Source organism: Cyclopterus lumpus, chromosome 18, assembly GCF_009769545.1.
Source record: "Cyclopterus lumpus isolate fCycLum1 chromosome 18, fCycLum1.pri, whole genome shotgun sequence".
NCBI lineage: Eukaryota > Metazoa > Chordata > Actinopteri > Perciformes > Cyclopteridae > Cyclopterus > Cyclopterus lumpus.
In genome coordinates this window covers 15,469,746-15,495,116 of record NC_046983.1, presented here as the reverse complement: position 1 = coordinate 15,495,116, position 25,371 = coordinate 15,469,746, and the positions used below count along the sequence as shown (strand labels likewise).

The 25,371-nt window shown below is 44.1% G+C and overlaps 2 protein-coding genes across 5 annotated transcripts in view; one reads left to right on the top strand and one right to left on the bottom strand.

The window, feature by feature from the left end:
• The first annotated feature begins 2,485 nt into the window (after positions 1–2,485).
• Positions 2,486–15,048, top strand: hacd4 (3-hydroxyacyl-CoA dehydratase 4). 2 transcript variants are annotated; one of them, XR_004611394.1, is made up of 7 exons: positions 2,486–2,754; positions 4,007–4,113; positions 4,286–4,413; positions 4,505–4,614; positions 12,499–12,605; positions 13,565–13,771; positions 14,940–15,048. XR_004611394.1 is itself a non-coding variant. In XM_034556587.1 (7 exons), coding segments are annotated over exons 1-7 (672 nt in total). In that variant the 5' UTR covers positions 2,486–2,752; the 3' UTR covers positions 15,023–15,045. The 2 variants fall into 2 exon arrangements, 1 of the variants encoding a protein (XP_034412478.1); XM_034556587.1 differs by having other exon boundaries at positions 13,565–13,699; positions 14,940–15,045.
• Positions 15,049–15,284: 236 nt separating this feature from the next.
• focad (focadhesin) overlaps positions 15,285–25,371 on the bottom strand; it is a 39,075-nt gene continuing 28,988 nt past the window's right edge. For all 3 annotated transcript variants that reach the window (XM_034556583.1, XM_034556582.1, XM_034556584.1), the window contains exons 24-44: positions 24,758–24,799; positions 24,564–24,672; positions 23,915–24,031; positions 23,496–23,734; positions 23,321–23,410; positions 23,053–23,200; positions 22,765–22,884; positions 22,401–22,523; positions 21,976–22,053; positions 21,592–21,663; positions 21,250–21,352; positions 21,089–21,169; positions 20,842–20,970; positions 20,646–20,761; positions 19,609–19,869; positions 18,839–18,928; positions 18,181–18,358; positions 17,904–18,001; positions 16,842–17,093; positions 16,680–16,755; positions 15,285–15,394 (exon numbers count right to left, since the gene is read on the bottom strand). In XM_034556583.1, coding sequence (XP_034412474.1) covers positions 15,321–15,394; positions 16,680–16,755; positions 16,842–17,093; positions 17,904–18,001; positions 18,181–18,358; positions 18,839–18,928; positions 19,609–19,869; positions 20,646–20,761; positions 20,842–20,970; positions 21,089–21,169; positions 21,250–21,352; positions 21,592–21,663; positions 21,976–22,053; positions 22,401–22,523; positions 22,765–22,884; positions 23,053–23,200; positions 23,321–23,410; positions 23,496–23,734; positions 23,915–24,031; positions 24,564–24,672; positions 24,758–24,799 — 2,596 coding nt within the window. In that variant the 3' untranslated portion in view covers positions 15,285–15,320. The remainder of the gene's footprint in view (positions 15,395–16,679; positions 16,756–16,841; positions 17,094–17,903; positions 18,002–18,180; positions 18,359–18,838; positions 18,929–19,608; positions 19,870–20,645; positions 20,762–20,841; positions 20,971–21,088; positions 21,170–21,249; positions 21,353–21,591; positions 21,664–21,975; positions 22,054–22,400; positions 22,524–22,764; positions 22,885–23,052; positions 23,201–23,320; positions 23,411–23,495; positions 23,735–23,914; positions 24,032–24,563; positions 24,673–24,757; positions 24,800–25,371) is intronic.

Below are 25,371 nucleotides of genomic sequence, written 5' to 3'. Positions count from 1 at the left end.
TTTAAATATGTGAAAATGTATATATTGTCATCAGTTGAGCAAGTAACATATTTAATGGAATTTGTTATCCGGCTTTCCAAAGTAGCAGTAGTCCAATAAACACACTTTAAATGGTATTATGGACTGTTAATAACCTGAGAAAGTGAGGAGGGCATCAATAGACACATATTTAGAAAGGTGAGGGTGACATGCCACCAATCCAGCCCACATTTTGTTTTCTTAAATCTTTATAGTAGAGACTCTTTGTTGAATGTATCTGTGAATGTACAACGTTGCCCGTGCATTCATAACAGCATAAGCATGATTCAAGTTGTATAGTTATGGCTAATCAACTCACAGCACTTGGTTAAGTCACCCGGTAAATGGTCAAGCAGGAACTAACCAGAAAAGGCAAAGGTCATAACAATAAGCAGGAAGACTTCTGAATACTAAGGCGGAAGCACAATCAACAGGGGATGTCCAAACTACGGTCTGTGGGCCATGTGTGGCCGGACACCTTCATTTGTATGGCCCGTGAGAAATGTAAATGTATATTTGGCCAGCTGATGATATTGAAATGTAGTTCCGAGAGTGAACCCTAGGTGTCGATACACAATATGCAAACATCAGTCACAGGCAGCACTGTGCTCCACAGAGTCCCGGCTGGGTGGCGTGATGGGAGGATGGGTACCCTGGAGAAAACTATTGATCTCATCCGATAAAGAGCGCTTGATAAGTGGGAGTTTTACAATTTCCAGATGGAAATCGATGCACACAATGGGAACTTAATCTACCACTGCAGGCTCCGCCATAGGGACAGTGCTGACACATTTCTATTCCCTGACCCTCACCTCACCACACGTCTGCTGGGGGGATGAGGACAGAGTTAGTACTGGGTACTGGGGAGGAGAGTGTAGAGCAGAGTGAAGGCCCAAGCTGGGACAATGTAGAGACCTTTTTTTATTCAGGAGACACATTTAGTTGTGTCAAGAAGGAAATAGAGGTTAAGATAGAAAATAATGTTTATAATTTAATGTTATATTGTGCTTGTGTTGGTCATATGCCGAATGTTATTTGTGTTGAATCAAATCACCGCAAAGCAAACGTGGTGCCAGGAATAAAGTAGACACCGCCCAGTGAAGGGGTTGGAAGGGGGGCAATAGGGCCCTGGGTCCCCAAGCAGGTTAATCTGGCCCTGCCACAGTGAATACAGAATTGTCACAAATTAAAAAAGCTGCACGTTAATGTTTAGTGAACAGGCAACACTGTAAACATTGCCTTTCAAAGCTGTGTATACATAGATCCATACAATGCAAATGGAAAAAGATAAATGTGATTAAAGCAGCTTCTTGTTGCTCAAACTGCTCCGTTCTGGGTCATATCGACTGGAAACAGCTGACCTGTCAATGCAGCCTCAGTCGGGCTTCAATATGGAGCTTCGTGAAGGAGTCTTGTGTTCAGAGTTTCTTCATCTCCAGATGAACCGTGCTAGAAAGGTTTTCTGGTGGTCTGTCTGAACATTAACTGGAGCCGAATGACTGAAAACCCAGCCGCACTAACAGGATATATTTAGAGCACTATTTTAGGTCTTGAGGAGATACAGTTACTTCTGGAGTCCACATCAAAACAGCAGGAGGTCAATCATGTTGGTCAAGAAGGATTAAGTGGTTAATGAGAAGAGTGCACTGATAAATCTGTCCTTCCTTTCCTTGTGACACTCTGTCTACAGTATACATCCAGGGCGCTAACATGCATAACATTAACACTTAGGTCATACAATATAGTTTCCAGTCATGACATACCCCGTAAAAGCAGAGCAAGACGTCTTCTTTAGCAGCTAACAGACTCATTCATGTAGCTTCATGACTCCAAGGAGTCTACACCTGAAGATCAGTTTACACTCAGCAGGAGAACTACTCAGCTGTGGAATGACCCCCGGTGCTCTGGAGGGTACTGAGAGTGAAGGTGCTTTAATTCAAACAGCAAGCAGTCTTTAGACTGGATAGAAGCGTCAGCTAAATGTAATGTTATGTTACAGTGGTTGTTGAACTGACTTAAGGAAAAAGACTGTATGCCAAAGCGACTTAGGTCAGGGGTCAAACCGCCGATCCCCTGATTGAAAGACGGACCTACTAACCACTGACCCACAACATGACAGATACTACTTCACACTACACACAAACGAGAAACAGACACTTTCACTGTATTATTTATATTGCATAATCATAATTGAAGTGTCATATGCAAAGTAAGTTATCATCCCTCCTCTATGACCTATGACCCCGCTAACGGTTTCTCCCATTCACACTGAGGGAAGACACCGAACACACACGTTCTGTTTACAAAATCTTTACTAGCAGAGACTGATGACCTATGACCTTGACTCTGATCTCTGCAGGAGGTTCGTCCCACCACTAGAGAGCAGTGCATTCTGGTTTATTGACAGCAGCACCTATACTAGTGTATGCTGTCTGTGCTGCTGCTCCCTCTCAGTCAGCTGTAGTCTTCTTCCAGGGGGCCGGGACTCACACTTCCTACTCGCTGCAGAGCATACATTACCATCAGCACGAGGAAGAACTACAAGAACACACATATTGCAACATCTCTTTCTGCTTCCAGTTGTGAAGGAACAAGGAAGAGGCGGGTCTCTGTGAACTGGGAGGAAACTGCTGCAAGGAGCCACAAACTGCCCCACAACAGGATCCAGGACTAGGAGCAGAAACCTCTTCCTGTACCTGCAACACAAGGAGCAATAGGAGACTTCAGAGGGAGAATGTGAGTGCACAGAGAGGTTAACAGCTGTGAAGGAATGTTCTGCTCCTGTTGCGTAATGTCACGCCATCATATACAAAGCGTCTTTTTCTGTCATCTTTCCAAGTATTAACAGCCAACTAAAAGTGGCTTTGAGTTCAAATGTATCTGATGGATTGGTGCTCATTTTGCAGATTCATATCCACGATGTTTTAAATCCAACCCAATGTTGTTGTTTTTTATCTGCAGTCAGTGATGAAAAACTACAGTTTTGTACATTGAATCTATATTTGCACTGATGCCATGTGCAATGAAGGCACGTTGTTCTCTTACAGGAAAGAGTCAGGAATACTAGTAACATGAGAGATTTATAGAGTAATACACATATTATGTTTTATGCATTAGAAAAGATGAAGAAACTTCCTGAGGACTTCTCCGCAAACATAATTTTAGTCTTTTGATAACAGCAAAATGTACTTAGAGCTGCCGCAATCCATATTTTACATATCAAATGTCAAGGGGATGCTCGTAGTGAATGATCACCACCTTGACAGTCCCCGTCAGCTCAACAGAGGTTTTTAGTCTCTTTTAGCTCATTGTTTTGGTTTTAAAGCATAAAAAACATTGCTGTTGGACTAAAGATTGAACTAAAGTTCCTCAAGTAATCCCTTGAATGCAACCTTGTAATTGATGTATGCCACTTAAATGAAAGATGAATCAATAATAATATATGTAATACATTTGATTAAATATTTTAAATGTTTTTAATCAAATAAACTACTTTCTCCACCATGGGCTCTGAGGGGGTTTCAAGTCTAAATGAAGTGTTCCTGGGTGCTCATGGGTACTAGAGTTCTCAGATAATTGTATTGCTGACTTAAAGAGTACTTGGTATCCTCAAGATAGAAGAGCATCTTTGCAGTGGTGGAATAAGTTGCCAGATCCTCTATAAGTAAAAGTAACAATGATGTAAATACAGTAAAAGTAAAAGTTCTGCATACAAAATGGTCCTTAAGTTAAAGTACTGCAGTATTAACGGTAGTTTATTGCTTTCTGGCAGAGTGAGATGTCTGTGCGGCTGTGAGCATAGCTTAGCATAACATCTGGAAGCAGGGTGAAGCTAACCTGGCACCGTCAGATCCGTCTGACAAGTGTAACTAATAACGTTAACGATGGCTCTGCTCCAGGAAGCCAGAGGTAATAATTGGTTATGGGGGAGGATGTCCAGAGAGGGACAATAACAAACAAATGGCAGTTGTGGCTTTTTCTCTTACAGGCTCAGTTTCAGGCTGGCCTACATCTTCTCATATAACCTGTTCCAGTTCTGTGGACACACATGGATCCTGGCTAATACCATCGCCAGGTTCCTCACATTTGGTCAAGGTAAGGTTCACACCAATAAAAGGGGGAAGGATGCAATAATGCACAATGTGGATTTGAAGCTTTCTGAGCTCATCATGAAAAGCCGGTTTAAGCTCAAGAGAGCAGGAATAGGCTCATTCTCATTAAATGGTGTATGTTTGTATGATGCAATTTGAAATTCTTGACTTTGCAGATGCCTTAGCAGACACATTTTACTCGGTTGGCTTCATGATGAGTCTCTGCCAGCTGCTCTCCATCCTGGAGCTTTTCCATATCGCAGATGGGATTGAGAAAGCCAGACTCCTCCCACGCTTCATCCAAGTGTGTATCACACTCAGAAATTAATCATGTGGATGCAGATGAGTATTCAACAGTTCCACATGCACGTGATGCTGGCGGCTCTGTTCCTCAGGTTATGGAGAAGAACTTCCTGCTGATCGTGGTCATCATGCTGGAGGAGATCCAGAGCAAACCAGTGGTGTGTGCTCAGCTCTTCTTGTGGAACGTTCTGGACCTCGTACGGTGAGCATGTGACTCACTCCATCCCTCCTGTTTGTGATTGGAGGTTTTATGGACTACAACACTATTCATACTGGTTTGTTTTCCTGCCACAGGCAATGGTGGCCATGATGATGTCTATTAATCGTTCATATAGTTTGGTCCAAAGTAAGGTATCTGGACAATTCGGTTGTTTTCAGTAATGCTTTCTGTGATGAACCAGTTAGTGGCCTGTTATCAGCCCCACACACACAGTTTAGAACACAGTTCATAAGGCCTTAGAACTAGGGTTTGACTTCCCTGTCCTGTGTTGATATTGCAGTATAAATTCATTAACACCTGTACAATGAATCAACTTCATAAAAGGTTTCTTTACTATGTTTGTAGTCCAGCCATGCCTCAACCTGTAGGCTCACTCTAACTGCTCTACATGCTTTCTTTGTGAAGCCTCTGATATCCGGTTCATAGTTTTGTCCTCTGATTCCTATCAGTTATTTAACAAATGACATTGAACTCGTCAAAAAGCAAAAGCATGAACGGTAATGGAGTCACATATTTCTATAACTTCTATTAATACTGTAACGGATCCCCGTATATGAAGTGGCATGAAACTCACTGCTGGTGAAATGACTCTTTTATTTTCTTCTTCTGGGTCACAATACATTCATTAAACGTGTAAACTATCACCACCGTAAGAGCTTTAGCCTCATACGGGTCCATTAAACTATTAACCTTTCTTGGTCCGTAACAAGTTCGTAGTCGTACCGTCAAGTTCGCATTCGAACGTAAAACAAAACTGCGTTTCCTTTTAACCTTTTCAATATTTACCTATTAGAGAGGAAGTAGCATAAAGCCTCTATAAATTCTTCAAACAATACAATAACCATGCATACGGCAATAAGGCAAATACAATGCAGGCAATAAAAACAAAACAATAAACCTTCCATGGGGTTATTTACAGTCCCACCAAATTATAGCGTTTTACAAAATGGAAACCTTAAAACACACAATTTCCACTTACAGAATAACACTTCGGATGTATAAGCTATACCACACAGAAAACGTTACCACATTTCTTCTACTGCATAGTGCTTAAACAGCTTCTAGCAATAACACTAATTTCTGGACAGGGCGCTCCAAAGCGGTCCTGCTGGTGCGCTCTCCTTTGTGTTTCAGTTCCTTCTCTCCAAACAAGATTTTGGCCCATCTCACAAGTCCATCTTTGCCTTGAACGACTTCTGCGACTGTACCAAGTCTCCATTTGCTTCGTGGTAGTGTCCTCAGCGTCCAGTACAATATCCCCGACCTGAAGGCTCCTTTTAGTGCTATGCCAGCACTGTCTTGTTGTGATGTTGTAGAGGTACTCTTTTTTCCATCTACTCCAAAACTGTTCCGTCAAGTAAGGCAAGGTTGTGGTGGATTTCATTGTGATCAGGTGGTTAGGAGTAAGTGGCTCTAAACCATTGGGGCTGTTCAAAGCATCGACTGTGAGTGGACGGCTGTTCACAATAGACATGGTTTCATAAAAGAAGGTGCGCAATGACGCATCATTAAGCCTACCAGGGGAGAGTAGCATAGTGGCGTTGAGAACGCTTCTGACAGTTCTTATTTGCCGTTCCCACACACCCCCTGCATGGCTGGCATGAGGTGCATTCATTACAAGGTCACACTGCTTTTTTGTGAGAAATGTATTCAGCCTATTCATTTCCAATTCTTGCAATGCAGCATTCAGTTCATTTGTTGCACCCATGAAGTTGGTGCCTTGGTCACATTTAATTTGTCGCACAGCACCTCTTAAAGCAATAAAGCATCTCAGTCCATTGATGAATGTGTCTGTGGACAAGTCCTCTATTCAATTCAATTCAATTTCAATTCCTACAAGTCCTCTAGCATTTCAATATGAATAGCTCTAGAGCAGAAGCAGGTAAAGAGCAACCCATACCTTTTTTCTTGTTTTGTCAAAAAAGGACCAAAACAGTCCATCCCACAGTAAGTGAACGGTGGGGTGGGTTCTGTTCGTTCAACAGGCAGGTCACTCATCCTTTGGCTTTCAACTGGCCTTCTCAGCCTTCGACATGTCACACAGTGACGGATGTAGGTTGTGACTGCTCTGCTCAGTCCACAGATCCAATAGCCATTGGACCTAATTTCATTGATGGTGAAGCCTTTGCCCTGATGTTTCACTGTTTCATGATGGTGGGCGATGATCAGATTTGTTACGTGATGTCGTTGAGGAATGACTGTTGGGTGTTTGAATGAGTTAGGGAGAGATGAGCGGCTGAGCCTACCTCCCACCTTGAGTACACCCTCTGCATCCAGGAAACCATCAAGGTGATACAGCTTGTTGTGCCTTGGAAGCTGCTGTCCATTGCTTAGTAGCTTTATCTCTTCTCCGTATGTTTGGCTTTGTATGTCCTTGACGATGAGTCGCTCTGCACTTTGTCTTTCACTAACTGTTGAGAGGTCACATGATTTTACCTTTCTAACACGCCGCAAGAGACGCGCCACTGCCTTGATGGCCCCAGACCAGCATGAAAACTTTTTCAGTCTGCCTACAAGGTCAACTTGTTCTGAGGTCTTTGTCTGGAATGTCTGAGCCTTCCTAACTTCTGGGTCACCGACAGGTAGCTCTAAAGGCACCTCCGTTGGCATTTCTATCTCTCTTTTCCACAGAAAGCTGGGGCCAGTGAACCAATCAGAAAAAAGCAACTCATCTACTGTTTTCCCTCTTGATGCGTAGTCTGCTGGGTTTTCATCAGTTGGTACATGGAACATCTTTGAGCATATTGCTCACTGTGACTGAGACAACTGCTGCGGCAAGTTTTAACCTGGGTATGGTTGTGACCTTCAGCGGCGAGACGCGCGCTTTTCCCATGAGAAGAACACAGTGAATGTCTCCTCTTTCATTCTTCAGTCTCAGGTATGTGCATTGGCCATAGCCCGTGGTGCTGGCATCCGAGAAGTGATGCAATTCTGTTTTAATCACCTTTCCAAAGCCAGCCGGCTGGTAGCAGCGAGCTACCTGTATCTTTTCCAACTTAACAAGGTCATCTTGCCATTTCTCCCACCGTGCCGTCAATCGCTCTGGAATTGGGTCATCCCATCCTATTCCTTGATGGCACATATCCTGGAGAATATTCTTTCCGTTGAGGAGGTATGGAGCTACGAAGCCCAGCGGGTCGTATATGGAGGCGACAGATGACAGGATGCCGCGCCGTGTTGCGGGCTGGTTCTTTGGTGAGACCTTAAAGACCTCTTTCTAAGGCTGGGTCATTGAATCTGAGATCCTTTGCTTTGATGTCTGTGGCATGTTCTGTTGAGGGGATGCTCTGGAGAACAGCACAGTTGTTGGACACAAATTTGTGAAGCCGTAAACCTCCGTTTGCACACAGCTCACGTGCCTCCTTTGCAATTTGAATGGCCTTTTCATCAGACTCAACACTAATGATGCCGTCGTCTACATAAAAGTCTCTGGCAATGAACTGTGACCCTAATGGGTGTGTGTGACTGTGTTCCTTGGCGAGCTGCTTTAATCCATAATTTGCACACCCTGGTGATGATACGGCTCCAAAGAGATGGACCTTCATCCTGAATTCATGGGGAGGTGTGCTTAGGTCGCCGTTCTTCCACCATAAGAAGCGTAGGTAGTCACGGTCATTCTCTGAGACATGGAACTGATGGAACATCTTTTCTATGTCACACATCAGAGCAATGTGATGCTGTCGGAAACGAATGAGAACACCTTTCAGGCTGTTTATCATGTCTGGGCCTGGGAGAAGGTGTTCATTGAGGCTACTTCCCTTGTACTTTGCTGAGCAGTCGAAAACTACTCTCAGCTTTTCAGGCTTTTTGGGGTGATAAACACCATGGTGAGGTACGTACCATTTTTCTCCAAAAGTGCCTTCAATACATACTTCCTCGACGTCACCTCTTTCAATGATGTCCTTCATGTAGTTAATGTAGTCGTTCTTGTAACTCTCATTTGCAGTGAACTTCCTTTTCAGGTGACTCAGCCTCACTGCAGCAAGCTGCTTGTTATCAAGTAAACATGGCCTCTCTCTGAAGGGGAGGGGCATTTCATAATGTCCATGTCCGTTTATCTTTATGCTTTCCTTTAATTTGTCAAGAAAAATCAAATCTTCTTGAGAGACTGTTTTGTCGTCTCCTTGAGTGTCTCTGAAATCAGTCTCGAGAATTCTTATTGCATCCATTGGAGTCACTGTGGGCAGCTCCTTCACGGTTACTCTGTGACAGTGACCGTTTGACAATTGCGCATCAGAGTGAGGTGCTGAACAGCCAACAATACTCCACCCTAAGTCTGTAAGAATGGCAAATGGTTCATCATCTTTTCCTATTATGACACGTCTTGGTACGAGAGCTACTGGACAATTGTAGCCTATCAGCAACCCCACGTCGCAGTTAAGAAGAGGTGGTATTTGGTCTGCAATTGCTGTGAGATGGCTCCATCCTTTAGCCGTTTCGTGCGTTGGTATATGTTGCCTGTTCACGGGTATGCAGTTTTTGGTGTATGTAGGAGGCAGTTTGATGTGCACAGTGGAATTGAACCCTCTCACACGCAGACCAGATGTCCATTCACTTCTAAACACCATATTTTCGCCCATCATAGTAGTGAGTTATAATTTAACTGGGCAAGTATTCAGCTGCAGTTCATTACTTACATCTTGCTCAATGAATGTCGTGTCACTTTGTGTATCCAGCAGGGCATACACAAGTTTTTCACTGGATGGATTGTTGTCGCTCGACACCCACACTGGCACGGTCATGGAGGTGTTTTCTGACTGACCTTGGCTGGTGACATTGAGGGACAGAGCAGATGTTGGTTCCCTTTCATTGCGTTGCGCTGAATTTTCCCTTTTTGCCCATTCTTTGTTTTCACCTTTGCATGAGTCACACGTGTGGCGATGCCGGAACTCCTTTGCGCTGTGACCGGGTTTTAGACATCCATAACACAGTCTGTTATCTTTGATGTACGTCCTCCTGTATTCCAGTTTTCTTTTCATGAAGTCTGGACATTTGCAAAGCTGATGATCGATATCCTGGCATAGCATGCAAGGGGCCTTGATGTTTTCCTTTGTTGATGTCTGCTTATTCTTTTCCAACACTGTTTGTGTGTTGAAGGCACTGGCTTTGTTTCTTTTGCTTTCCCTCGTGCTCCACTTGTCTTGACAGGATTCAGCTGAATGAAGAGCGAGGAAAAAGGTGACTGGATTGCAGGTGGTTTCGGCCTCCACGAACATGAACTTGGCAAAGTCCTTGAAGCTATGGAAATCCTTTACCTCCGTGAGACGCAATGTCACTTGTCGGTTCCATCGTGAGGCTAGCCACTCCGCATCAACTTCTGATTTTCCTCACAATCGTTTAGGATGTTTAAACCTTTTACATGGGGCATGGCCTGCAGACAGGCATTTAAGAAATCTGAGAAGTTTCTCAGTCCTTCAGCATCTTTAGACTGTATTTTTGACCAGTTGGATAACTTTTCTCTAAAAGCCTTTTGAATGATAAACGACTGGCCATACCTCTGATTGAGCTTGTTCCAAGCGTCACTGTAAGCTTCGCTGTCACTACGATAGAATGTCCCTTCTAAGCATTTGTGAGCTGAGCCACCTACATATCTCTTGATGTAGTGCAGCTTATCGGTAGTGGGAATGTTATTTCCATCTATAAAGGGACATAAATGAAGCTTTCCACTCAAAGTCAATTGGATTTCCATTAAACACTGTGGACTCCGGCATTGGAAGTCTGTTAATAGCAATGCTGTCCTGAAGAGCTTTTGCTAGGCAGGATACATCAAAGGGAGGAGATTGAGTGACAACTGTGTGAGGGCGTGTTGTAGCAGGGGGAAAGGAGCGTATAGGGTCCTGAAATAACTTAAAGGACTGGGCATCAGACTCCTCTTTCACTTCTCTGTCATATGCTTCAAGTCTGGCTTGGGCAGCCTTTAAGTCTTTTTCAGCTTGCAATCGTTCTAATTCGGCCTTTTGTTCTTCTAATTCCCTCCTGTGTTCTTCCTCTAACACTCAAATCTTTTCCTTTTGTCTCTTTTCCTCTATTAACATCTTATATTCAGCCTCCTTAGCAGCTAACTCCGCCGCTGCTTCTGCTCGCTTGGCTGCAACACCTGAGTTCATGGAGCGATGACTGCCAGTCAGTGCTGAAGCAAAGGAGCCATAAATGGACCGGGCATAGTCGGGCTCAAGTAGCTCACGCAAGAGCTGTCCTTCATGTTCTACATCATATTCTCCATTTACGCCAGTCAGTCTCTCATTCAAGATCTTGATAATGTCACTGGTTACTGCTGCACAAGCATCAACTTTACGCCTTAGCTCAGTATCGGGCGGGCCGCACCTTCTCAATTCATCATACACTTTCATGACATCCATTTTCTTTATTTCCAAATTGTCTGCGAGGGATGCCAAGTGACTTTCTGCTAGCTCAGATTTGAGTTCTTGACGTGTTTGACGAGCTTGGGCTTTCCACTGTTCATAAAGACTAACGAGTCTCCTTGCCCGTTTGCTCTGCTCTTCTTTACGGTATGCTAGCATCTTTTCAGTGGGAACACGTGTCCGGTCAGGACGGCTAACAGCTAAATCTGTATCATCATCTTCACCACTTAAAAGTTCAGCAAGAATTTTCTGTTTGTTTTGCAAAGTCTCTTTTAGTTCGTGTTTAACAGCACCTTGTTCTGATTCCTTTTCTAGCATTTCCTTGTATTCTTGAATGATCTTTCGCAGGATTTCGATCTGTTGCTCTTTATCCTTACTGCGCAGAGCAGCATTGTTTCCCTCCATTTTCCTCCGTCTTCTTGCTACTTTTACCACGTCACCGTCTTCAATTCACCGCTGTCCTTATCCATTACCTCCGTAAAGGTGTTTCCTTCCACTGTAGAAGTTGTCCTTTTAGTGCGTTGTAGTCTTCTACTTAGCTGGAGGTGACGCTCTTAATTCATGCAGCAGGTTAGCTAGAGAGGTGTAGCTCTTAATTCATGCAGCAGGTTAGCTGGAGAGGTGACGCTCTTAATTCATGCAGCAGGTTAGCTAGAGAGGTGTAGCTCTTAATTCATGTAGCAGGTTAGCTAGAGAGGTGTAGCTCTTAATTCATGTAGCAGGTTAGCTAGAGAGGTGAAGCTCTTAATTCATGTAGCAGGTTAGCTAGAGAGGTGTAGCTCTTAATTCATGCAGCAGGTTAGCTAGAGAGGTGACGCTCTTAATTCATGCAGCAGGTTAGCTAGAGAGGTGTAGCTCTTAATTCATGTAGCAGGTTAGCTAGAGAGGTGTAGCTCTTAATTCATGCAGCAGGTTAGCTGGAGAGGTGACGCTCTTAATTCATGCAGCAGGTTAGCTAGAGAGGTGTAGCTCTTAATTCATGCAGCAGGTTAGCTAGAGAGGTGAAGCTCTTAATTCATGCAGCAGGTTAGCTAGAGAGGTGAAGCTCTTAATTCATGCAGCAGGTTAGCTAGAGAGGTGAAGCTCTTAATTCATGCAGCAGGTTAGCTAGAGAGGTGTAGCTCTTAATTCATGCCAAATGAAAAAAACAAAACAATAAACCTTCCATGGGGTTATTTACAAATACATCGAAACCACTTGAACCCTCAATTCCCTTAATATGACCTCTATACTTCAAATCTGTGCAATGTGCAGCATTGCATTATTAATATACAAAATAGTACATCAAAAATACTTGAAATGAGCTGAACATAGTTTCTTAATCCAGGGTTCAAGCACTGTCCTGTCAGAGCTCGTCTGCAGAACTCGGAACCAGCTGGTTATGAAATACATATACATGCATATGGAGAGATGCTGCAGTATGATGGAGAGTTGATGAACATTTCTACGGATACAGAGACGTGTGTCGGTTATTGTGTAATGGTGTGTTGTTGTGTGATGACAGGTACCCACACGAGCTGCTGTGTGCCATGGACACGCCCTCCATCCCCATGCTGTGGACCCGCTACACACTCTGCATCCCCTTGTACATCCTGTCAGTGGCCACTGAAGGTGACTCATCTTTTATCAACTTCATTTTGTGAAACAAACGGCTCCTCTCACCACATTTGAGATCATTGAGCTGCTTCAGCGTGTGGAGGCTGGTGTTCGTAGAAGGGAAGTAGAGGGAGCAAACAGGAAGTGAGTTGGCAAAGCAGAGCGATGATAAAACGCCAGGAAGTGTGAGGAAAGAACACGAGGTCACGTAACACACAGGCTCACCACGGCCTCCTGACATATCATATTGAATGCATAACAATAACAGCACAGAATAACTGAACTAATGCAGCACGTTTGTGTAAAACAAGCCATTTGGATGAATTGTGGAATGGTTATTTTTATGTTTGTATTATGTATTTTTGATACATGATGATACATCTTTAAGTGGTTTCTTTTGTCATGTGAGATTAATATATATATACATATATATATATATATATATATATACATATATATACATATATATATATATATATACATATATATATATATACATACATATACATATATACATATATATATATATATATATATATATATATATATATATCAAATAATAATCATCCAAACTAAACTAAAATACAAAATAAAACATTTTAAAGTGTTTGGAGACCCCTAGTGGGGTCTGGACCCCCATGTTGAGAACCAGTGCTGTAGACCAGACATACTGTGTGAAGTATTAAGAACGTGTTCAGCATCTCGTCTGTGCTCCTCCTCCTCCTCCACCTCCTGCTGCTCCTCCTCCACCACCTGCTCCTCCTTCTCCTCCTGCTCCTCCTCCACCTCATGCTCCTCCTGCTCCTCCACCTCCTGCTCCTCCTCCTCCTGCTCCTCCTCCTGCTGCTCCTCCTCCTCCTGCTCCTCCTGCTCCTCCTCCTCCTGCTCCTCCTGCTGCTCCTCCTCCTCCTCCTCCTGCTCCTCCACCTCATGCTCCTCCTGCTCCTCCTCCTTCTCCTGCTCCTCCTCCTCAGGCGTCACCCTCTACCAGGCGCTGCCGTATGTGGAGCCAGCAGCAGCGGACTCGTGCTCCCTGAACACCACCGTGTCCCCACGCATCACCCACCCCCCCTTGGTCCTGATGGCCTCCCTGCCCGTCCTGGCTCTTGGTGAGCGGACGCTTTGAGGAACAGAGCGGTGCCAAAACAATCAACAGGCGTTACACATTCTATTCATAGAAGGTTATTGGTTGGACAGTTATTCTGTCTTCGTCTTGATGATTGTTAGATGAACCGTATGACCCTGCAGTTTTTTTTTAAAACTCTGTATTGGCTGCTAAGATGGATGAGGAGGCTGTTTGTCTCAGGACCCGAGAAAAACAAACTCATAAACTCATGAAGGAGGTGCGCCAACAAGGAAAACATTCTCTTTTCCAACACTTTAATCATGTGGTAGCTGAGCTTTTAGGGGAGGTTCTTGTTTCAACTATTTCTTGTTGAACAGCTGTTGTCACTCAGGTTGCCAGGTTTGGTACCATTGTGCATGTGCAGAGACTAAACCCAGTGCTCAAAACCCAAATCTGGCAACCCATAATTACAAATCCTACGGCATGACCCGCCCCACCCTCCTCTGATTGGCTTACCCCTGATATTCATACCCAAACTAATCTCACTCCTGATGACCAAACCTAACCAACCAACCAACCAATACTAGCCAATCAGAGGCAGGGTGGGGCAGGTTATTATTGTTGTTTTTAGCCATGCTAGCAGCATAGCTCTGGGATAGCAAACTATTGCATGACATGTCTCCAGTCAAGGTCCCCAGAGGATGAATCCTACTGACTTTTGTGACCCTTGACCCTCCTTCTGGTGCGACCAGCAGGTCAACATTGGACTGTGTCCCGTTTCGGTTTGTGTACACATTAGAGATACAACATTGCTTTAGCGCTGCTGGTAGGTGTGTATTATATTCCCCCTGCTTCCAGTATTTATGCTAAGCTAGGCTAACAGTCTCCAATGTGTACTTAACACATGCACGTGATATCATTCATTTCATATCACCTCTGGAAAGAAAGCAAATAAATGTATTTCCCAACTGCTGAATTGACCCTTCAAACTAACAGCACTGGGATCAGTGCGGCCTTGATGAAGAGGTTACTGGGAAGTCAGACTGGAGGATGTGTCTGTTGCAGCTGTATGTTCTCAGAGTCTTGGCTCATGAGCAACTCTAACCCAACAGACTCCAGGACGGTGACTACATTTGGGAGTAAACATCCCGTTTTTTCAAACTTTCCCTTAAACTAAACCGTCAGCAAGCATTAATCTGTGATGACAATCTTTTTGCAGCTGTTGGATTTGTTCTATAAATGGATGATTTTGTGGGACTTTCTAACAGTTCTGTCTGTTTTAGGCGCCTCTGTGACTGTGTGGCAACTGCTGCAGGAGAGACAGCACCACCTGGACAAATGGAGCAAGAAGATGAAAAGGAAATAACACATTTACCACTGAATGTTGGGAAGTCTTCCTCTGACGTCCATCTGAGAACACTTGGACTAAGTCACTGGGTTTGACAGCATCATTAAAACTTGTATTTTATTTAGAAGAACTTGAACTCTTAAGGCCAGAAGCTCAACATCATCAAATATTTGTTTTAATGGGCATGTACAGTCTTTGACGGAGTAGTTGAGACTGAAGAGGACCGTGACCGTGCAGCAGAGTCCAGCAGCCAGATGTTCCAGCCGTGCTTTGGTGAAGAACCTCTGTGTGCGTTGCCACGGTGACAGTCTCTGGGCTACCATCCGTATGCTCTGGTCCACACAGCTTTCTTCTTGAACTCAGCGGAGGACTTCAGGGCCAATAGCCCGGCTGCAACAACAACAACAACAACAACAACAGTCAGACAATCGTAAACAACTCCACTTTAGAATCAAACATTTGTGCCAAGAATGTTGTGAATGTGTTTCTGTTATGGCATATCCATTATGTCGCCATAACATCCATCAGTGTTTCCTAAACACTTCTGTTTATATTCAGCACATTGTGTATTGTAATCACCATTACTGACAATAATCAAAATATTTAAAGGATGAAATATTGATATTTTATTAATAAGGAAAATATGAATACAGTGTAGCTCTCTTAAGAAGTGCAGTGTGCAGACCTTCATGGACATTTTCATTGTTTTGTTCATCACCTGCCAACTACCCCTTTTTTGTGGGATGTGTGCGATCACTCTACGTTGATTAAGGTAACAATACACATCAATAATATGGTGTAAATAATCATAATAGATAACGTAATGTATACAGTTATGGTTACAGACTCTGTCCACCTCTCTACACTCAACACAACTCAAACCATTTGAATGATATCATTGTTATATATAGACGTCTAGATGGATCTGATATTATCGGGCTGCATATCCTGCATAACGAAGTTGGTAGATATGATTTCCTTCCTCGAAAAACATGTGAAGACACAATTTGTTGTACATTTTGAAAGCTGCATGTCTACATAAGTGTACTAATTGACATTGTTTGCAGTTGAAGGTCTCCTGTCACACATGTTTTCATCATGTTCTGTTGATGATGGTCCGTCAACTGGCCAAAGCTTCCCATCCAATATGCAGCATTAGCAAGGCCTAAAACTATTCAGATGGAAGTTATTCTATTAGGATGAATTTAGCAACCCTAAATATGTGCGTGCGACTCATGGGTGTCAGCTCATTATTAGCGACGCAGGGGTCAGGGGTCAGGCCTCCTCCCTCCCTCACTCAGTCACTCAGCTGTTTGTGGAAGAAGTGAATCTGAAGCCAACTCCCATCTCTTATGAATGGAATGAGGATTATGCCGTATCTTCACAAAAGAGTCAGAGCTCTCATTGAACATTTTGGCTAATTTTTTCACACATTGATATTAAATGCTTTTAGGGGCACCTGGTGTAGTACCCACTGGGACACATTGGCAGCATGGTAGCCACCTCTTTTAATGCATCCGTGGTCTACATCCACGGCCCAGCATGAGACACGAGTCATGACATCACGCCTAGTCCCTGAGTCCAGGAGAGTGTTGGAGTCATGTTACCTGAACAGAGACGTTTCTGTGGAACTACAATGTGTCTGAGGCTCCTGGGTATTGTTTGCATTCCTTACCTTTGGCTGTGCTGACGGTTGAGGCTGACAGACTCTGTTCGGGAGCTTCTGTGATGCTGAAAAGCCAGTCTATGAACTGAGACACACACACACACACACACGCGCTCAGGTTGTGGCCTTCTTGTGATTGTTTTCAAAGGACAGAATATCAAACGCACTAACCTTGTGCGTCTGGCTGCTCCAGGGCTCTTTGTCCAGCAGCAGAGCCAGGCTGCAGGACAAACCCAGCAGGCACTGCGGCAGGGCAAGGTCCGTGAGCGACTCCTCACCGTACAGAGCGTGTTGCAGAGTTTGGGGCTTGGAGCCGGGTTGCCATGGGAACCACTGGGCCCTGATGCCGAGGAGGAGGGGCATGGAGTGGTCACCCCAGGAAACTACAGCAGCAGCAAAGACCTGGAACAGGAAGTCTGTGGCCTGCAGGACAGGAAGGGAAATGTTCAGATTGGTTTGATCCAGGACGTTCAAAGAGCATATAAAACATTAATAACAGTATGACAGATTATTAAGCAACAGCATTCAGTGTCTCCAGAGGGAGCTGTGGGAAGTCTGAGAAATGCCCAGCGTCAGTTGTGTCTGAAGACAACACGTTTGAAAATGAGCCAGAAGTGAATTAACATTCACCACTACTGGCAGAATCAAGTTGTATTGTGGGTAATGTAGTGCCATGTTTTGACAAGGAGGAAGAATTTGTGGAATAAGACGATGCTGCAGATACATTGTGCATATTTATATTTTCATTACAATTCTCTTCAGCTTTCATTTGAATTCAGATATGTTGTACATATGCTTTTATTTTATTGTATTTTTTTCATTTTTAATGTAATTTTCTATATTTAGTTTTCTTGATTTTTGTACTTATTATTATGTGTACCATAATATGTGCAAGTTATGAACCAATACAACTAAACTAATTCCTACCGCTAACATTGTCATATTGAAGCCACCAATAGCCACTTATATCGAAATATTCACTATGTATGGAGGATGCTGAGATCCAATATGCCCTAACATACAGAATGTGTACAAAATGGACCTACAGTACTTATATTAATCTGGTATATTATCATTTCGTAGGTAATAACGTTTACAACCTGATCGTTGTAAGACTTCTCAGTCAATATCATAACAGTTATTCTTGAACTCTACATGCTGAACCTGTGGCATGTGACCACAACACACAGACAGCTCTAGAAATAGCTCACTGCATGACTCTGAGAAACATACCCGCTTGGTGTCTCCACATGCGACGCAGGTTGCACCGTAGGCCACATTTCGGATGTGTCCCATCAGCTCCAGCAGCCACTCCATGCGCTTGGAAACGCCTGTCACGAAGAGCAAACCATCAGAACACACATCGCATACTGTAAAACTATGACATGTACAGCGTGTGGAGACAGATAAAGAAACATCAAGAAGATATGTGTTGCCTTGCTTATGAATCAATCAGTATATGTATGGAATAGAACACTCTCGACTTTGGTGCCATCTCACTGCTCCTGACCTGTACTGGGGCTGGCGGCCAGGCGGCACTGGTAAAACGTCTGCAGGAGGAGCCAGCCGACTCTGCGGCTCGGCCAACCACGGAGCACACCGGCAATGACGTCATTGAGCCCCAGGAGGGGAACTCGGCCCTGGGAGGTCAAGTAAGCCAGGACGAAGCAGGTCTTCTCCATCTGAGCCTAAACAGCACAGAGTCACTCTCATGTTAGCATGCTGCTAGCCACTAGCCTGCACACGTTTTCATCTGGATCGTCATGGTGTTCTCCTAACAATAATATATATATATATATATTATTCATTCTTATTATTAGACACATTACTATTACCAATATTTCTGCTTTATTATCATTCTACTATATGCATTGCTGCTGTTATTATTAGTAGTCGTGATATTTCCATCATTATTCGATATATGAATCATTTCTGTCATATTTATTGAATGTGCTGTAACTATGTACACCTTTCTCTCTCTGAGGTTTCTTCCCTTTTCTCCCCGTTAAAGCCCTCGGAGGCAAATTTGTGATTTTGTGATATACAAAAATAAATGTAATTAAATAAAATAATGAATAAATAATGGTTTTAAGCTTGCTAGTTGAGGCTAGCTCTCCGAACTCTTTTTTTCCATTTACTAATCGTCTCTTTGTCACATCCTACTGTACCTCTGTGACTCGTGTGATTCGCTCGATCTCGGCATCAGACATCTCAGACAGACATTTGGAGATTCCCACGTACAAATCCACCTCATTATCCTACAACACATACATTCATCAGCAGCAGAAGAAGAAACAGGTGGATAGTCTTGGTTTATGGTCTGGTGAAACTATTTTAAACATGTTAGTCTGGAGTCTGTTTGTAAACAGTCAACTAATATTGCTGAATGAAGATAAAAGCTGACAGCAGGTGAACTGCCAACTGTAATGTCAGTCATTCAACTGGGCTGCTGCACCTCCTCTTGGCTCTGTCTTCCTATTGGCTGTTCAATTCAGCTTGAATGTCGGAACTGAAAGCAGTTTGAATGCCTGTTGACAAATAATGTCTGAAAAAATTAATTAGTGTCAGTTAATGTGCAGCAGATGAAAGCAGTTATATTGTCAGTTGATGTGTGGAGATTAAAGCAGTGAAGTGTGAGCACTGTTAACAGTTGAAGTCAGATATTGACAGAGACTGCAGCTGGAATGTTTTATGAACTGTAAAAATGTACTTGAACAAAAATTAATATATTTAATGTGTAGCTGTTAAGCGCAGTTGCATTTAAAGTAAGAAAAAGTGGAACTTTCACTTAAAGTTTAAGAGACAAAAGTGATTGACTTGTCATTTCAGGTGTTGAAATATCAGATGAACTGAAAGCAAATGAAGCGACAGCTTGTGTATAAACATTAACAGAAGTTGAAGAACAGAAATGAACAGAAGTGTCCTGAAAGCCCGGTACCTGGATCTGGTTGGGCAGCAGGGTGAAGATCTTCTCCGTGGTGGAGCAGAGGATGGTCCAGCAGTTGTTGGGCGGGTTTGGGAGCACCATGGCCCGAGCGAGGCCCTGCAGCAGGGAACGGCACAGGGCCAGACGCTGGGGTCGGAGGTCCTCCTGGAACTGCTGCAGGCCCAGACCCTCCATGTGGACCTGGAGCTTGTCCTCAGCAACGTGCTTCATCCACGAGCCCAGGCTGTCAAACAGGTGGGCCCGAGTCTGGTACTGGAGGAGAGATACAAGGAGTCAACCTCAATTCTCTGGGTACCCACTGTCTGTAGCACTAACTGTCAAGTACAAAAACAGCATGGTTTACTTATTCATTTTCTTAGATAGAAATCAGTCCATCATGAGGCAAAGTTCTCATATGGCTGCAGGTGTTTTAACTACATGGAGCTACATGTGCAGGAAGCTTCTCAAAACCAAATGTTAGAAGATTTATGAAGTTGAACATTTGTGAACAAAGTCTTTGTAGATCTGTAGATTATGAATATTGAGACAAATTATTCTCCATAAAGTTAATCCACTCAAACATAAAGAGTAAAGCATCGATGAAGAAGTGTCTGTGGCTGCCGAGATCCGCCCTAAATAAAAACACTCTTTGGATCCAGATAAATCACAACCATATCTGTCACTCAAGATGGGAAATTTTGCCGCAAGGTTTGCAGCTATGATAAAAGACTGGTGGTCAAAATATGTGTTGTGCAGTACATTTGATGTAAATATCCACATGTAGCTACTGTTTTATGACCTCAAACATTTCCTATTTTATATCTTATATTATATTGTATCTTTCTGGACTGACATTTTTCTTACTTATCATCCAACACACACACATATATATATATATATATATATATATATATATATATATATATATATATATATATATATATAGATAGCAGCTAATATATCTGGGAGGAGCTAATCTCCTCCAAACACAGAATGTGTGTGACACTTTCCGAGTGGACCCATGCCGCTCAACACTAAGAGGAACTTACACTGAGACTGTGCACGAGGGGCGGTGCCAGCCAGGGGCCCAGGAAGAGAGCGGCGCTCTGAGAGGACTGAGCCTGACTCGCTGCCAGCAGCACACACTGATGCTGAACATCCTCTCCTGTCGAGGACAAACAAGACGCTGAGCTTGGACTGAGCGAGCCCCGAGGCCCACACAGACACATGTGTGAGAGCTCTCACCGAAGCTGAGCCTCATCAGAGGAGACAGGACCGCGCTCCAGTTGACGGGTGGGTACTGGAAGCTGGCTCCAACCGATGCCAGGGGGGTCAGTGCAGATTTAACCACAGCTGAAGGAGCAAACTCTGGGCCTGGGTCCACGGCAAGAGAGCGACACGTTCAATTTAATTCATGTCATATATTGTCATACCTTATGTTCACATTTGTGGTATTTCGCTGAAGATATCATTGATGAATGTGACAACTAACCTTTTTTTCCAGCCTCTGTGAGGAAGTCAACGATGGATCTGATGAGGCTTTTCTCTGAGAGGTAAGTGAAATCCTGTGGGACTGAGGACACAAAGACATATCACACCACGAGGCTTCTCCTTGAGAGGACTCCATCCCGGGGTCCAGAGGGACGGTCCTACCTGCTGTGTGACTGTGACTGGTGGACACGTGGGCCAGATGCAAATGACCAAGCAAACAAACACTGTTGGACTGCAGACCAATGGCTCCTGAGAATGATATGATCTGCAAAAGAGAGCAAAACAAGCCAACGTGTCGATTTCATGACACAGTCAGAGCAAGCAGCTATTTCATAGAAATCTGCAGTCAATAATACAGCAATAACAGACGCATCATTTTTTGAAATACTGCAAGCGGGACTCTGTGTCTGACACCTTGAGGGATCTTGTAGTATTCAGTGATAATAATACTAGGGAGAGGGTGGCTCACATTCTCACTGGAGGAAGAACCGTCATGTGACATACCTGTGTGATGGCTCGGATAACCTCATTCAGCCGGCTCTGCTTCTGGGAGGAAAGCTCCGACTCACTCGTTTGCTGTATCACAGAAACATTCAAGGCCTCATTGGAGGAAAAATGTATGATGGAGAAAAATAAATACTTCACCCCAATATTTATCCCCGATTGCCAGACAAAAAGTATTTCAAGCGAGGAGAGGCAACGTATTTTAGAAGCATGTTGGTTATATTTGTTGAATCTAAAGTGTACAAACGAGACGACTACTCCCATTTCCATGTTGTCCTCCTGCCACCAGGGCTCTACTTTGTTGGGAGGAGAGCGTGCCGCAGCTCCAGGATACGGACCTCCAGTTAGTGGTTAGCGGTCCCAGCACACGAGTGGCCCTCTTACCTGAATGAGGGACGTCTCGGAGCCGACTAAAGCCACCAGGCCGTTGACGGCAGCCAGTCGCTGCATGGTGGGACAACCCTGAAACACAAAGTCCTCCACTGAACATTCAACTAACGAGTTACACTTCATGGGATCATGGCCATGAACGCTCCAACATAATGAGCTATATGACTATACGTGTGTTATTACCGTGTGCAGTTCATAGTCTGCAGGTTAAATATAAACTTCAGCCAAAGCATTCAGCCTCTCTTGCTCTCCACGCAGACATTCAACCAAAGCCTGCTCCAACGTGATTGGTCAATACCACTTGGACTACAAACGGAAACCAGAAGGCTTCTGATGCCGACATGTTGTTCTGTTGCCTCCAGATTCTACATGTGAATGCAGATTTTAATGCTGTAGCAGAGAAAGCGTAGACGTGGTACCTCGGCCAGTAAGATCTTGATCCAAGCAGCCAGCAGACGAGGATGGATGTCCTCTGCTTTACCGTGGCCGGACATCGACAGGCCGTGGACCACCAACCCTAGAGCCAGGGAGAAGCCTGGAGTCTGAACACAAACAACAGCATAGACAGCGGGGGTTAGACTGTAGAGGATGCCTCAGCATGGTGCTCAGTACAAAACACTTCTATAGCAACAAGAGACCAACTTCAACAGAGGCTTGATGACCTGTTATTGGTGTATTGAGTCTACTCTGGCCTAATGATTACATTATCACATTATGTTTTATTGTTTCTTAATCACTTATCAAGTAGGACATTGACTTGGCTTAGTAATGAGCAGTGTTGACCTGCTGGCTCTCCTCAGTCATGGTGCGCAGGGTGTTCATGACCTCCTCAGCCTTCTCAGCATCTATAAGTCCTCCGCTGAAGGCCGAGACGGCCACACACGCCACAGAGTACGCCAAGACCTGCACATGTGGACATAGTCAAAATATAAGAATCATTCCTCTGTTACAATCCATTTTCTAATAAAGGTTCAGGTTTCATATTGATACCATGTACCCATAAGAAACTAAATTGCCCAATAAGTGAGATACATAGTGCCAATAACTGCATGGTGGAGTTGTGGTTTGTACCTCCTGCAGCATGCGTCCCTGCCCGCTGCTGTCCTGCAGGTTGGACAGCAGCCTGTCCAGAGTCAGGGTGACGTGGACATGTTGGTCCGTCAGTCCACTGCGGCAGAGAGCTGCGAGCACCAGACCCAGACCCAACACACAGCCAGTGCTGAGGGAGAGCACAGAGGAGGAAGGAATAAACCAGTCACGGGTACAAACCGTACCGTATGGTGTTATCCCCTACTGCTTAGTGCTGGTTGGTTAGTACTGCTAAGCACTCAGCACTTACTTGTATTCCAGGTTTGGGTTGAAGGAGCAACTTTCCAGAGCCTCCAGAGAGCTGTGGAGCTGATCAGTGTCCTTCTGAACTGAGACATCACTGTATAACAGGAGAGAAGCAGGGTTAGTGGCAGATGACGGGTTACAGCGCGAGTTGGAGTCATTACCACGGACAGAGACTCTACCCGAGGCGTTGGTGGTGCAGACTGGACAGCACCATGCCGAGCGCCAGGCCCGAGTGGAACTGGACAGCCTGGGAGTCGTCAGCGGTGGGGAAGCCCGGCAGGCCGGCCTGCAGCGCTGACAGGACCTGTCCCAGACCGTCCCTCTGCCACACCACCAGCACCGGGACGAGCAGCGACAGCGCCAGGCTGGCACAGGAGCGAGCGATGGCACTCGCTGTGTTCTCACCGGAGTAGGACCGCTGTGAGGGAAGGAGGGCGGGGTTTGAGCGGACTGATAGCTTGAAGAGTCTGCAGACTGAGGCAGCAGCTAAACAACACAGCTTGGGATCAAGAAAAGACTTGGGGATGTCCCTTTCTACAGTGTGGGACCTTTCCCTGCCGGTATATCGATCATAGCTGTGAGGACAGAGGAAACGTACGTGTAGGAACCATGGGAAGACTTGTCCTCGGGCCTTGTAGCTGCTGCTGCTGATGCTGAGCAGGGTGTTCACCACCATGGCCAACCAGCTGGCTGTGGGCACAAACTCTGGTCCAGCCTACAGGGAGAAGCAGTGAGGAATATGTATTGATATATATATATATATATATATATATATATATATATATATATATATATATATATACACACACACACACACACATACAGTACATATATATTTATTTCATATAAGTTGAAGGTTGACAATGCAAGCCTTTGCAGGACTCATTCCTGTGCCTGACTGGGAGTCAGTTCAGGGTCATGTAACGGTGTGTTTTAAACGATTATTATTACCACACTAGTCCTTTAATTCTTTAATAACAGTAATAAGTGTGCCTGAAAACACCTGTTTAAGATCACTATATCATCATAGCATCTCTTTGATTATTGAGAGATTTATATTATGATTTTCACTATTAATAACATGAATATTACTGTTAATCATAACAATAATGATGTTAATTAAAACTAATTCCAATGAATGATTACATTTGTGTACAATCAGATACATCTAGCATCACTTTCATGAAGCCAACATATGCTATCACACAGTAATGCCGTTACATATTACATATTACATAACATGTTACCCTGAGGTCGCCGTCTGCATCAGCTGGCAGGTTGCTCTCATACTTAGCCAGGGCAGCCGCCAGGCCGCTCAGGGCCAGGATGGAGTTTCCCTGAACCACAGGACTGTCCCTGAACCACACAGAGAACACGTCACATGTCTCATCGAGCTGTGAACGAAAACCTGTGAAACTCGAATGATGTGAGCAGGACTCACTTGGTAGCAGCTTTGATGACGTCTGCCAGCTGATCCCTGGCCCTGAGAGGGGGGAGAAGGCCGAGAAGAAAGGGATGAAAGGAAGAGATGAGAAACGCAACATGAATGAAGGACCCTGCTAATGCATTGAATACCACCATGCATTCAAAGACACACACACACACACACACACACACACACACTCTCTCTCCTTTCATCAGTCACCTGGCTGTTTGCTCTTTACTGTGTGTGGGTCTGCTTTAAGGGAAGGGACTGGAGTTTTAATGCCATTTGTTGATACTTTTATCAGGGTGAAAAATTGAAGCAGCATTCAGACTGATGACCAACTCTCAACAAAAAGGTAGATTAATAACCCTTTAACAATGACTGGTATGACCAGTTATTATTTATTATTATTATTATGACCATTCATAATTTATATCACTTCTTCATTGCTTATAATTTAGAGCAGTGGTCCCAAACCTTTTTGATTTTTCTATCCTTGTGTGTTCACGTCTTGGGAAGTCGAAAATAACATGAATGAAAAGAGAAATCTTTAAATAAATTGCTAAATGTAGCTGCTAGCAAAAAGATGACAAACAAATGTATATGTTGCTATTAACAGTATGTGTATG